The sequence below is a fragment of the Galeopterus variegatus genome, unplaced genomic scaffold (genome assembly GCF_000696425.1).
Source record: "Galeopterus variegatus unplaced genomic scaffold, G_variegatus-3.0.2 Scaffold149, whole genome shotgun sequence".
In the NCBI taxonomy this organism is placed as follows: Eukaryota; Metazoa; Chordata; class Mammalia; order Dermoptera; family Cynocephalidae; genus Galeopterus; species Galeopterus variegatus.
This window is the reverse complement of record NW_007726260.1, coordinates 742,854-754,050: the sequence shown is the minus strand read 5'-3', so window position 1 is coordinate 754,050 and position 11,197 is coordinate 742,854. Positions and strand designations below refer to the sequence as shown.

At 50.3% G+C, this 11,197-nt stretch overlaps 1 protein-coding gene across 1 annotated transcript in view; it reads left to right on the top strand.

Annotated features, from left to right (window-relative positions):
• The first annotated feature begins 520 nt into the window (after window positions 1–520).
• The window catches only part of NRP2 (neuropilin 2), a 118,775-nt gene continuing 108,098 nt past the window's right edge, over window positions 521–11,197 (top strand). Inside the window, exon 1 of the mRNA XM_008591669.1 lies at window positions 521–1,183. Within this exon, the coding sequence (XP_008589891.1) occupies window positions 1,111–1,183 (73 nt within the window). The 5' untranslated portion in view covers window positions 521–1,110. The remainder of the gene's footprint in view (window positions 1,184–11,197) is intronic.

The following is an 11,197-nucleotide window of genomic DNA, read 5'->3' as shown; positions in this document are numbered from 1 at the left end:
CCCGGGGGCGTCACGCCCAGGCGGCCGGCCACAGTGGCGCTCCGGGCAGGCTGGGGGGCGGTGCGGAGCGGGAGAGGGGCGGCTAGGAGCTGCCTGCACTTGGATCCGGCGGCGGCCCCAGGGAAGCCGCCGCGCCCCGCCCGAGCCGGGTGCCGCGGCACTGGGCTCTGCGCCGCGCGTCTCCGCGGCTGCCTCTTTAATCAGGAACACAGAAGGGGCGGGCCCTGAGCCGGCGCGTAATCGGATAGCTGTGCCGCGGCTCTGACATCCACATGCTGCTCGGCCTGAAAAGGCAGCGGGGAGCCAGAGGGGAGGCAGAGAAGGCGAGCGACGCACCCGCCCGCAGCCCGCCCCAGCACAGCCTCGGACGCGCAGACACTCGGCGAGGCGCCGGGCGAGGTGGAGGTGAGGGCGGGCGCCCGCCAACTCGGAGAGGGGCTCGCTCGCTCCCAGGCGATCCCAGCCGCCGCACCAGCAGCAGCAGCAGCAGCAGCAGCAGCTTCCTTCCTCAGACTCCCCTCGAGAGGCTGGCCAAGCGGGTGTAGCCGTTGGGGGAGGCTCCCGCTAGGGGAACCCGGCGAGGACAAGAGCAGGGCGGCCGCCTCCCACTCGGGCCGTCCGGCGTTCGGTGCCTGCGCCGCGTGTCCGTCCCGGGTGCCGGGGGACGTGTGTCAGTTTGCGCCTCTGAGATCACACAGCTGCCTCGGGGCCGTGGGATACCCAAGGCAAGTCTCGGCTTTTATTTGTCTTACTGTTCTTTTTCCGCTTGGCTTTCGGGAAATATTCGTGATGTTGTAGGATAAAGGAAATGACACTTTGAGGAACTGGAGAGAACATAGATGTGTTTTGTTTTTGAGAGGAGACCCGTCCCCTCTTCCTGGCTGGCTCCTGCTTTGCTGATTTCAGGAGCTACCCTCCTCCTGGCGAGGTGGGGATTCCAGCAAGAATAAAGGTAAAGACGGGCCGCCAAGACCCAGGAGGGACACACTGACCATTAGAAACCTTTGCAGAAGACATTGTAAGGAAGAAAATAAGAGAGAGAGGAAACACAAAGACTTATAATTATACAAGAAACCTACAAACCCAGCTCTGGAGAAAGACTCCTCCAAAATGGATATGCTTCCTCTCACCTGGGTTTTCTTAGCTCTCTCCTTTTCAGGACAAGAAGTGAGAAGCCAACCAGGTAAGCCCCTGAAAGTTTTTTTTTCTGTTCATTTCAACATGGTTTCCCCTTTAAATGCGACTGCTAATGCAGGGAGGTCACGCAGAATGGCACAGAAGGAGGCTCCCTCTATACTCAATAATTTAAAGAGAGATCCCAGCCGACCCTCTCTACAGCACCACTGCCGCTAAAACCAACTTTTCTCTCCGGCTAGGAGTGTGTGTGTGTGTGTTTTGAAACAGAATTTGGCGGTGTTCATATGTCACATATGGACTGAATCAAAGGTTTAAAAATACTACAAAGCCTTTGCATTACAGTTTTGGGGGATTTTTTTTCCCTGTCTTGAAGCAGAACACATCTCCCTTGAGTTTCTTCAACCTAGCCAGCGAAATATAAATCATTTGCCTTCCCTCCTCTTGCTACGTTGAGCAATGTTAATTGAAGGGTTTGGGAAAGACTAGTCTAGTTTTGGTTTTCAGATGATGAGATTCTTTGCAGAATGGGTGGATATGCTTCAAAATCATAGGGCTCGGGCTGGTGGAGCAAGTTGGCTGGCGGCTGAGATAGGGGCTTGGGGTTGGGTGTTGCTGGCAGTGAAGGCGGTTGGTTGTCCCTGCTCTTTCCTGCATCCATGTGTTTTCTGGGAAAGTAAATTATATGTTCTTTTGAAAATTATTATTAGATAAAACAAACTGCATGGCCCTCGAAGGTCTCTCTTGCGAAGTGGTTAGAAACTTTTGAGTGGAATTTGTTCTCAACCACTGCCAAAAGCGGTATGTGGACAGACTGCAGAGATAAGCACTGCCAGGCCCGAACAGTCTGGGGCCAGCATTTGCCGGGAGTGGCAAGGGGTACGTTCCCTGAAAAGGGATCTCTGGTTTCAGGGAGTCCAGTGGGGCTTGTCCTTCCTTCCTAGGACCACTCTCCAGGGTAAGCCTCTCTTCTCTCTGAGAAGTGTCTGGAATCTGACAACACAACTCTAGGCTGCTGCCACAGGTGACTGGGGATGGGAAACCATCTATGGAGGAAACAGGGGAAAGAGAGGAGAAAACAACCTTCCCAATGTGCCCTTACCCCAAGGCACTTGGAAGGTCGCAGTGGTAGGGCTAATCCTGCAGCCTCCTGGACATCCCCCAGCACATCACTAGCAGGTTCTAAAGGGAAAGCTTTGAATCTGGTACTCTGGTTCTCAACCCCTCCCAGACCACACACACACACACACACACACACACACACACACACACACACACACTCACACACACACACGCACACACATAGGCGCGCGCGCGCGCACAAACACACACCCCACTTTAAGCTTGGGTGTTTGAGGGGGAGGAAGATTCAGGAATGTCATTGCCACCCATATCAACACGTTTGCGGCTCCTTCTCTGCCATGACTGGTCTTCAGGGCAGCTGCAAATCCTATGAAAGGGATACGTTCAAGTCCCTCTTGGGGAGATTTTCTGGGCCTCCTTATTCCCTCTTGCCTTAATTCTAAATTCCCAGCTTGAAGCGAAATTAAATTACCTCCCACAGACCTAGATGCTGCCTAAATTATGTATGTCTGTGTGATTCGCCGTGTGAGTGTGTGTCTGTGCGCGCGCGCGCCGTGAGGATGCCCACGGTATATTATGTATTCAGGCACGGACTCCGGTAGGCCCCGGCGCGTGAGCGCGCGCACACTGGCACACACACCGGCGCGCACACGCATACAACTTCAGGTTCCGTGCGCTGTGCGGAGCGGGAGGGGTCGTGAAGACTCAGGGGCCATCTCCCACCCCAGATGTTCGCACATCTGTCCCTGAGCGCTGCGTGGAGTGTGTGTACGTGCGTGCGCGACCCCCGCTCGGACCCACTCCCACTCTACCACCTGCCGCCCGCGCTCTCTGCAGAGCCCCCTCCCATCCCAACTCCCAGCCGCGCTGCGTCACTTCCAGAGAAGCCCAGAGACGCAGAGTGCGGGGACAGGCCACCCACTACGAGGCAGCATGCAGCCTCGGACCGGGGGTGGGACCTCAGGATGGGACCCACAGCTGGGACCCGCCCGGGGTTATATTCTCCAGCTGCCCGAGAAGGCGATCCCCAGCCACGGGCTGCGCAGGCTTTCAGCCAGAGCAACCGACTGGCACCCGGGAGCTGGCAGCGGGTGGCAAAGGGTGAGGCCGAGCTAGACCTCTGACTCACCCGGTGTGCGCCAGCCCGGAGGGGACCGGGTCCAGCCGCCAACGGCTGCGGCGGAAACTGATTCCGAGAAGGAGTCAGGAGGAGAGGGTAGAAGGTTCGCGCGGGGGAGAAATTGAGCCAATAACCCAGTGGTAGCGGCGCGCAGTCCCCTGGGCTGGCGGGCGGCTGGGAGGCCGCGTGGGCGCCGCGCACCAGGCTCCCCCTCTCCTAGCCACGCCGCTTGGCCAGATTTCAGCTCAGCCGACTGCCCGCCTCCCACTCCCTTCGGGGCCCGGGGGCTCGGGGTCGCTCGACTAGCCCTGTCCGGAGCGCCCCCTCCTGCCCCCTGCGCTCCGCTCTGTGCCGCGTGCTCGCCGCGGCCCCTGAATCGGCTATGAGGGGCCGGGGCCCGAGGCCGGCGGGGCCCGGGATCCAAGCGCTGGCCGAGCTGGGTGGCGGGAAGCCGGGCTGGGCTTTCGGAGCGGAGGGCGGAGAGCGGCGGGAAGGAGCCAGCTTGAGCCGCAGGAATGCGCGCACCTTGGACGGCCTCTAGAAGCGCTGCGTGCCGAGCGCCGCCGGTGCGCTGGAACAGGTGAAGAGCGGGCTGCACGGGCGTCCACGTGGTAGGGACGTGAAGGCCCCCAGCTCTCCCTTCAGCCCCCACCCCCACCCCGGGCCGTCTCTAACGCCGCATCGATTTGTTTGGGCTACGCGGCAGAAACAGAGCTGGGCGATCCATAAACATTCTATTAGGCAAAAAATATTCCCAGAGAAAGCAGAAGCGAGGCTGAAGCCTCGGAGAAGTCGGCCGCCTCCAACTCCTCCAATCTTGTCCCCTCCTCCTCGTGACTAAGGACACCCCCAGGGAGAAGCCTGCGGCATTTCCTCGACGCTGCCCCATGCCGGCAAGTTAAGTCGCGGCTGCGGCTCTCGCCCCGGGAGAAGCCACTGCAGTCGCCGGCGAGCTCTCGCCGCCGCTCCCCGGCCGCCTCTCTCTTTGCTCTTCCACATGAGAAGAACTATTCACGGCCAACGCTTCGTTTTCACCGATTGATTTCTTTTTAATATGAACACGAGTTAATGCGGGCGAGGCGCGCTGGGATTAGAGGGCTGCCCCACCCTTCGCCCGGGCTGACTGCCCGCTAGTCTCTCCCACCAGGGCCCAGGTGGCCGGCGGCGGGGCGCGGGGCAGCGGGAAAGCCGAGGTCCGGGGGCGGGCGGGGAAGGGGCCGTGTGGAGTGGGCCCCTCAGGGAATCGTCTGGGGGGTGGGGGCCAATCAGCTCTGCAGACCAAGTCTGGGGGATTCTGCCCATCCGTGCTGCGGCCTCTGCGGCTCCGGCTGAATTTCTGGAAGGGTAGGGGTCTCAGCTCTGGGTTACTGGCGTGTGCTGGCTACTCGGCTCCCTCCGTCGCCTCCCGTCCTTTCGGTTTCAGACCGCGAGGAGAGCCCCCTGGCGCTAGCCATTCCCCGTCAGCGCCTGGCCTGAAACTCCCTTTTGCTAGAGTTAATCGTGATCCGCGGGGGACGGGGTTTTGCTCAGAAAATCATTCAGGTCCCGGATGGGTTTCTTCAGGTGGTGGCAACTTTCAGCCCTAACGTCCTCACCTTCGCGACACACCGCTTGGGGACAAAAGAACCCGGACCCTATAACCATCCCCCGCTCCCCCCCCCCCGCCCCTCGCCGGGAGAGCTTTGATCTGTGCTTAGGTTTTAACACCATTGCCATGGACACGGGCAGACTCGGTCAATTCAACCTTCCGTCTGGACTGGACGATCAGATAAGAGGTGTAAATTGGCTGTGGGAGACAGGTCTGGGTTCAAAGAGAAGCAACGACGCTCGAGGCGCCGGAAAAGGGTTTGAAGAGAGCGTCTTTTAGCCTGTCTCCCCAAAATGCAGGATGGCCACGGGCGAGCATAATAATTTGCAAGTGAAACTGTAAACTCCCAGATTCTACAAAGACAGCCTGCTCTGGGCTCTGGGGACTGGTCTCATGCCCACATTACACGGGTGCCAAGTAAACTTTTCCCAATAAGCAGCCACTGGAGGTAGCGAAGCAGCTGCCGGTGCCAACAGAGTACACAGTGCAAAACAGTGGGAAGAGGAGAGCTCCCCACAGGGCTCCAGGGCAGGTCCCTACTTGTTCAAGATGTGCCTGGTAGAATTGTGAATGCCCAGGCAGCACCTCGGGTTTGGAGTTTTATGTCACCCCGTGGAGCCCTCAGACATTAGGCCACTGGGCACTCAACTGGGAAAATGAAAGATAGGAAGGCTGCAATGATTGGAACCCAGGCTATCCAGACAGAACTCCTGCTGCCTACCAAATGGCTCTGGTCCCCTGCTGTTGAAAGTCGAGTCCACATTCTGCAAGGGAAAGACGGACTCCTATCTTCAAGACATAGAAAAAGCTCCAAGTCCGAATGCCAATTCATATGCAACAAGGCACAAATACAAATAACAGTCAGGGATGGGTCTGGATGTCAATAGGGAGAGACACCGTGGATTAGCTGATTCTGAGGACACTGGTGTTTTTCATCTTAACTCAGCTGTTCATTAAGGCAATCAAGAGAATGAAGTGACTTTGGGTGACCCAAGTGTGGGACAATTCTGAGTTGACAGAATTCAAGAGCCAAGTTCACTGATAAAGAGTTTTCAGAATACATTCCCCAAAGGTCTAGTTTGGGAAGACTAAGAACTAGAGATGAGATTTTCCTTTTTTAAAGGATGGAGCAAAAGAATACTACCTTTTCAATTTCTTGAACTGAGGGAAAAGGACGTGAAAAGTGACATCATAGTATCATTAACATATTTGAGGTATTTTATCATTTGGCCATTATCTGCCACTGATTAATCTTTGAGGCACGCCTCCTTGAGTGGCAGATATGTGTTTTGATCCCCAGAAGTTAGTCATCATTCCATTCCTTCCAGGTAAAGACTTAACTATTAGCTTTTTAAAAAAATTAACCCATTCCCGGTAGATGCTGCAGAAGTTTGTTCTGGAGATCCTATGAGTTTTTCAAAGCTTTATCTGCCTTGATGAGAAATGGCTGAGGGCTTAAAGGTTTCATTAGCTAGCAGGATTCAATGGTGTTGGATTCCAGGACACAGTGGCCTTGTATCATGGCTGGCCCTCCAGGAGAAAGCATCTTCTAAAGGTTTAGGAAGCTGTCAAGTTTAGATAAGGTTGAGCTCCAATCCTATGGGACCTCAGTTGTATTAATAAGGAGAAATTAATTTTTAACCACTGGGAATGTTGCCAAATTATGTGACCTTTGGCAGACCAGCTGTGCTATAAAAATAAATCCCCCATTTCTGAAAATGCTGCTTCTATCCAGTAGAACAATAACAACGTGGCATTTAGGATAGGAAAGGGGGTTGAAAAGAAAGGAGAGAAGTGGAAGTTGACAAAAAAAAAAGTTGCATGTTATGATACATGGTTTCAGGCCTGAGCATCCTATCCACGACCTCCTACCTCCCCACTCCCCCTGACCCCCACGCCCTGGGGTTTCCAGAACACAGGAAAGAGACTAGGATGACAAGGAGCTGAGTGCCTGTGTGCAGGGAGTGGAGAAGGTGTTAAGTGCTTCCATCCCTCTCACTCCCCAGCCTTGAACACATCTCTCATTGTTCACACAGATTACTGACACTGGCAGAGAAAAAGGGGTTTTCAACCAGGAAAAATGTTTGTATTTCCCTAAATGCCACCAAAAATAAGTTTGTTGCTGAGAAGTGTTAGGGGAACCGTCATTGGACTTCCCAGCTTCTGAAACATGGGAGACAGACCAGCTGGGTTTAAAATCTAGCTCAGCCCCTTGCCAGCTCTGTGGTCCGAGTGCTCTGTGTGATCAGAGTACTTAATCTCTCTGTGCCTCAGTTGCCTTATCTGTCAAATGTGTTTGATAATAATGCCTATGTCCTAGGGCCGTTGTGCTGTGTCAGATTACATAGAATACCGTTGGGCACATAGTAAGCCTATTCTGAAGTCATTTTAAATCTTTAAAATAGCTTCAGTGGGGTTAACTGTATGTCATAATCATAGAAAGCACACTATAACCAGTGTGGTAAGTTTGTTACTATTTTGAGGGGTTTTTTTTTCTTTTTTTATAAGTAAATAATTACTCCTTCTCAGCTCTTCCTCCACTAAACCTTCGTGTCTTATAAGCACTAGGTTATCTCTCATCACACTGCTCTTCAGAGATGGGTATTCTCTGCTGGATTCTCATCTTAGATTTATGTCTCCTCTTTTCATTTTTTTCCTCCTTGTTCTATTTTCAGTGTTCTCGCCTCCACTTTTTTTTTAAAGTCTCTTTCTTCTTTCCTTTCCTTTTCCTCCCCTTCCATCCTTCATCACTGAAAGTGTGCTCAGCAGGGAGCACTACTCCTCTTTTCATTTTTTTCCTCCTTGTTCTATTTTCAGTGTTCTCGCCTCCACTTTTTTTTAAAAGTCTCTTTCTTCTTTCCTTTCCTTTTCCTCCCCTTCCATCCTTCATCACTGAAAGTGTGCTCAGCAGGGAGCACTATGTTTAAGGCACTCTCCCGAATGTGTAATAACTTCTACTCTGGCATTAAGGCCCTTCAGCAGCTGAACTCAAAAAAGTCGTCATAAAGACAAAATAGCTTTTACCCAGCAAGACTCTTAATAATCCCATTTCCCTCTGGATCTCCATAAAAGAGTCATGATCTAATCCAGAAAAAAAAAAAAAGGAGGGGGCTGGAAACAGCGCAAGGCAAGCTCTCCCTGGTAGCCTTAGGTGTAGTGGACGGGCTGAATGTACATGTTCCCAGTGCCCTCTCCCGGCCTCCACAGATCCTGTGATAACCAGTGATCAGGTTCTGGAGAGTCTTTCAGCGAAGAAGATAAAGGCAATTGCAAATTACTGGACCGAACGGTAATAACAGTTTGAATAAAGAAGAAAAATAAAACAGGTGTGCGCAGAGGCATATTAATGCCAGAGAAAGGGGGCTAGGGAGGGGTCGAGTGGAGAGAGGTGAGCTGAAACCAACCAAGAGAAAACCCAATACCAGCAAATGGTTTAGTGATGAAGTAATACTTTGCACCTTCCTGGTGCTACTGACAGCAATTATTTAGAACTTGCCCTGGGTGGGGGGTGGGGGGGTCGTGGAGTGAGGGGACAAAAAAACCTCAGGTAAGTTAATTTTACTATTATTATAATTAAAATGTGAGTATCCTTTGAACTTCGTTATTACTAAGGTTAGGTTGTCCTAGGAGACATAGTTCACACTAACTCTACTTTGAGCTATGACTAGGCATTATTATCCCAGACAAGTTATTTAAACTCTCAATTCACCACTAAAAAACACTTGCATTTAGTAACAACTGCAGGTGGCTAGGAGCTGGAGAAGCAGAACAATTTGTGATTAGACTCAGAATTTGCAATATCTAGTGATACTTTTGGTGTTATTTTCATCAACTCTTAAGTTATTAATTCATCACATCTCATTGAGTCTGACTTCTGGGAAAGTCTCTGGGACTGACCCTATCAGGTTTGCCAAAGATGGATCAGAAAGGAGTCATGCCCGCAAGTTGCTGGTGGTCCAGCAGAATGGATAAGGCCAGCCCAAACTCTCACACACATTAGAAGACACTAAAGATCTTCAGCCTTTGAGATACAGAGAGGGGAAAGATTACTCATGGAAGGGCAGAGGTGGTATCTGAGCCTGGATTGAGAGAATAGATGGGATTTAGAAATGGGAAAGGGGAGGGTGGGAGAAGAGAAATAGATGCTGGGTTTGTTTGGGGAACACTCAGAAGCTGCAGTTTACAAAGTGCGGTAGGAAATAATTGCAAATAAGGTTAGAAATAATAGTTTGGGCTCAATGCAAGGCCCAAATTGCCAAGCCAAGGGGTTTGTGTTTCATTTGCTAACCAATGGGGAGCCATTGATATTTCAACATAAGCTTTGGTTAATCAAAATAAATGAAAAAAAGTATTATATTACCTTTTTTCTCCTTTGGTTTTTGGAAAGACCTCAAAATTATTCTTGTTTCCTTCCCCAAATGTCTGTTAAAATGGTCAGGAATTGTAATCCCAGATCTCTCATCAATGGCATCAAAATTGCATTTGCAATGAGGGCTGGAAAAGAGCGGACATAAATATAAACTAATAATATTATATTGGCTGCACTATTGGAATTGCATTTGTTTATGATATAAGATGACAAATAACAAGGTTACCACAGGTGGCATGATTCGAGGTCGGGGGAGGTAATCACATCAAACTTACATTTTACCGATTAAATGAGGGTTCATTTTTAGAATCCAGATTGAGGGGTAGAGACGGTTCAAAAGGCCCTATTTCCAGACTCAATTCCAGTTCTCCTCTTGGGGAATTCATTGGAGGTGTCTTAGAAAAGGGAGTTTGCTTCATTCCTCACTCTTTTCCATGCTTATGTGCTGGTTTCCTCTCCTGCTCTCTGGTTCCCTCTCTTCTTCCCTCCCAGACAGTTCTTTTATTCAGATTTTGAACTTTATCACTGCAAAAGTTCATAGGGATTTCCATTTGCTGTGCCTTCAGGAGTGCATCATTCACTGCCACCCGGCCCCATAAATTGAACAGATTGCATCCCTTCCCAGTTGCCTTAGGAAGTGGTCAAACAGTCGCATTCCTGGGCTGATGGATTGGCTCATTTCTTCCCAGCTTAAGCCAAGATACAGATTTTATGAGACTGTCTTGTGACCTGCTGAAGTCGCTTTGAATAAAACAAAATCCAGCCTCAGCTCACAGAAATAACTCTTAAAAAGCAGCTTATCCTCGGATTGGTGAGCAAAATTTGTTTAAAACCCTGAGCAAAGGACTTAGATAATTTGGGTGAGGGATTTGAAGAAATTCCTTTTGGTCTTTTTTTTTCATGCATCTCTGTTGTTGACATGCTCACACACAGAACTGTGTATCCATAATATTTATAAATATGCAGCCACAGACCCAGTTAAGAAAAGAAACTCACGTCAGTAGAGCTAATGTGATTAAAAGAGACATTTGAACTCTCCATAATGCAAGACAGACATGTTCATCTGAAGAATCCTGGAATTTTGTTCCAGGCTTACCAAGCACATAAAGTGGGGTTAACACCTTGAATAAATGTCTTATTGTCTAGGAGAGTAGAGAATCTTTTGAATTTTGGTTCAATCCATGAGCTATAGGATTTTTTCCCACCTTACTGTTTAGGGGAGTAGAGAATCTTCTGAATTTTTGGTTCAATCCATGGGCTATAGGATCTTTTCCCACCTCATTACACAGGCTTTGAATTTTAGAACTGGGACAGACCTTTAGAAAACTCAGGGTTGTTTTCTGACTTACCGAAGGTCACACCACTTGTCAGTGATGAGGCCAGCCTCGATTACAAAGCTTCTTAATCCTTGTCCATTGCTGTTTCCAGGAACCTGCCCTAGTGGAGTAAGTTACATGGCAAGGTGACAACCTTCTCTCTTTTTAGGTAGGAGAGTTTCTTCTTTGCCTTGCTAAATAATTAAACGAAAACAATGTTGTGGAACTAGGGACAGGGTGGTATTATGCTGCGGATAAAGAAGAAATTATAAAGTAAATAAAGTGTCTTACTTTCAGGGGAAATGAGACTGACTGCTTTTCTCCATCAAGTGCTCTCAGTTATATGTAAGAAACTGATATCTCCTAATCCTTCTACTCTTTGTTTTTTCCCTGTCATTTTAAAGTAACAGGGGGACTAAGATCTAGTTTAGTGGGTTCTAGGAAGCCTTGATGAAATTGCAGAGCAGCCCCTGCAGAGATGAGAGAAGGACTGGACCCTACACCACTTTTTCCTACCCTCCCTCCCACCATCCAAGAACAGCTCCCCTTTTATCTGCTCAGTACATTGGGGTTCAGAGTAGAGTTTT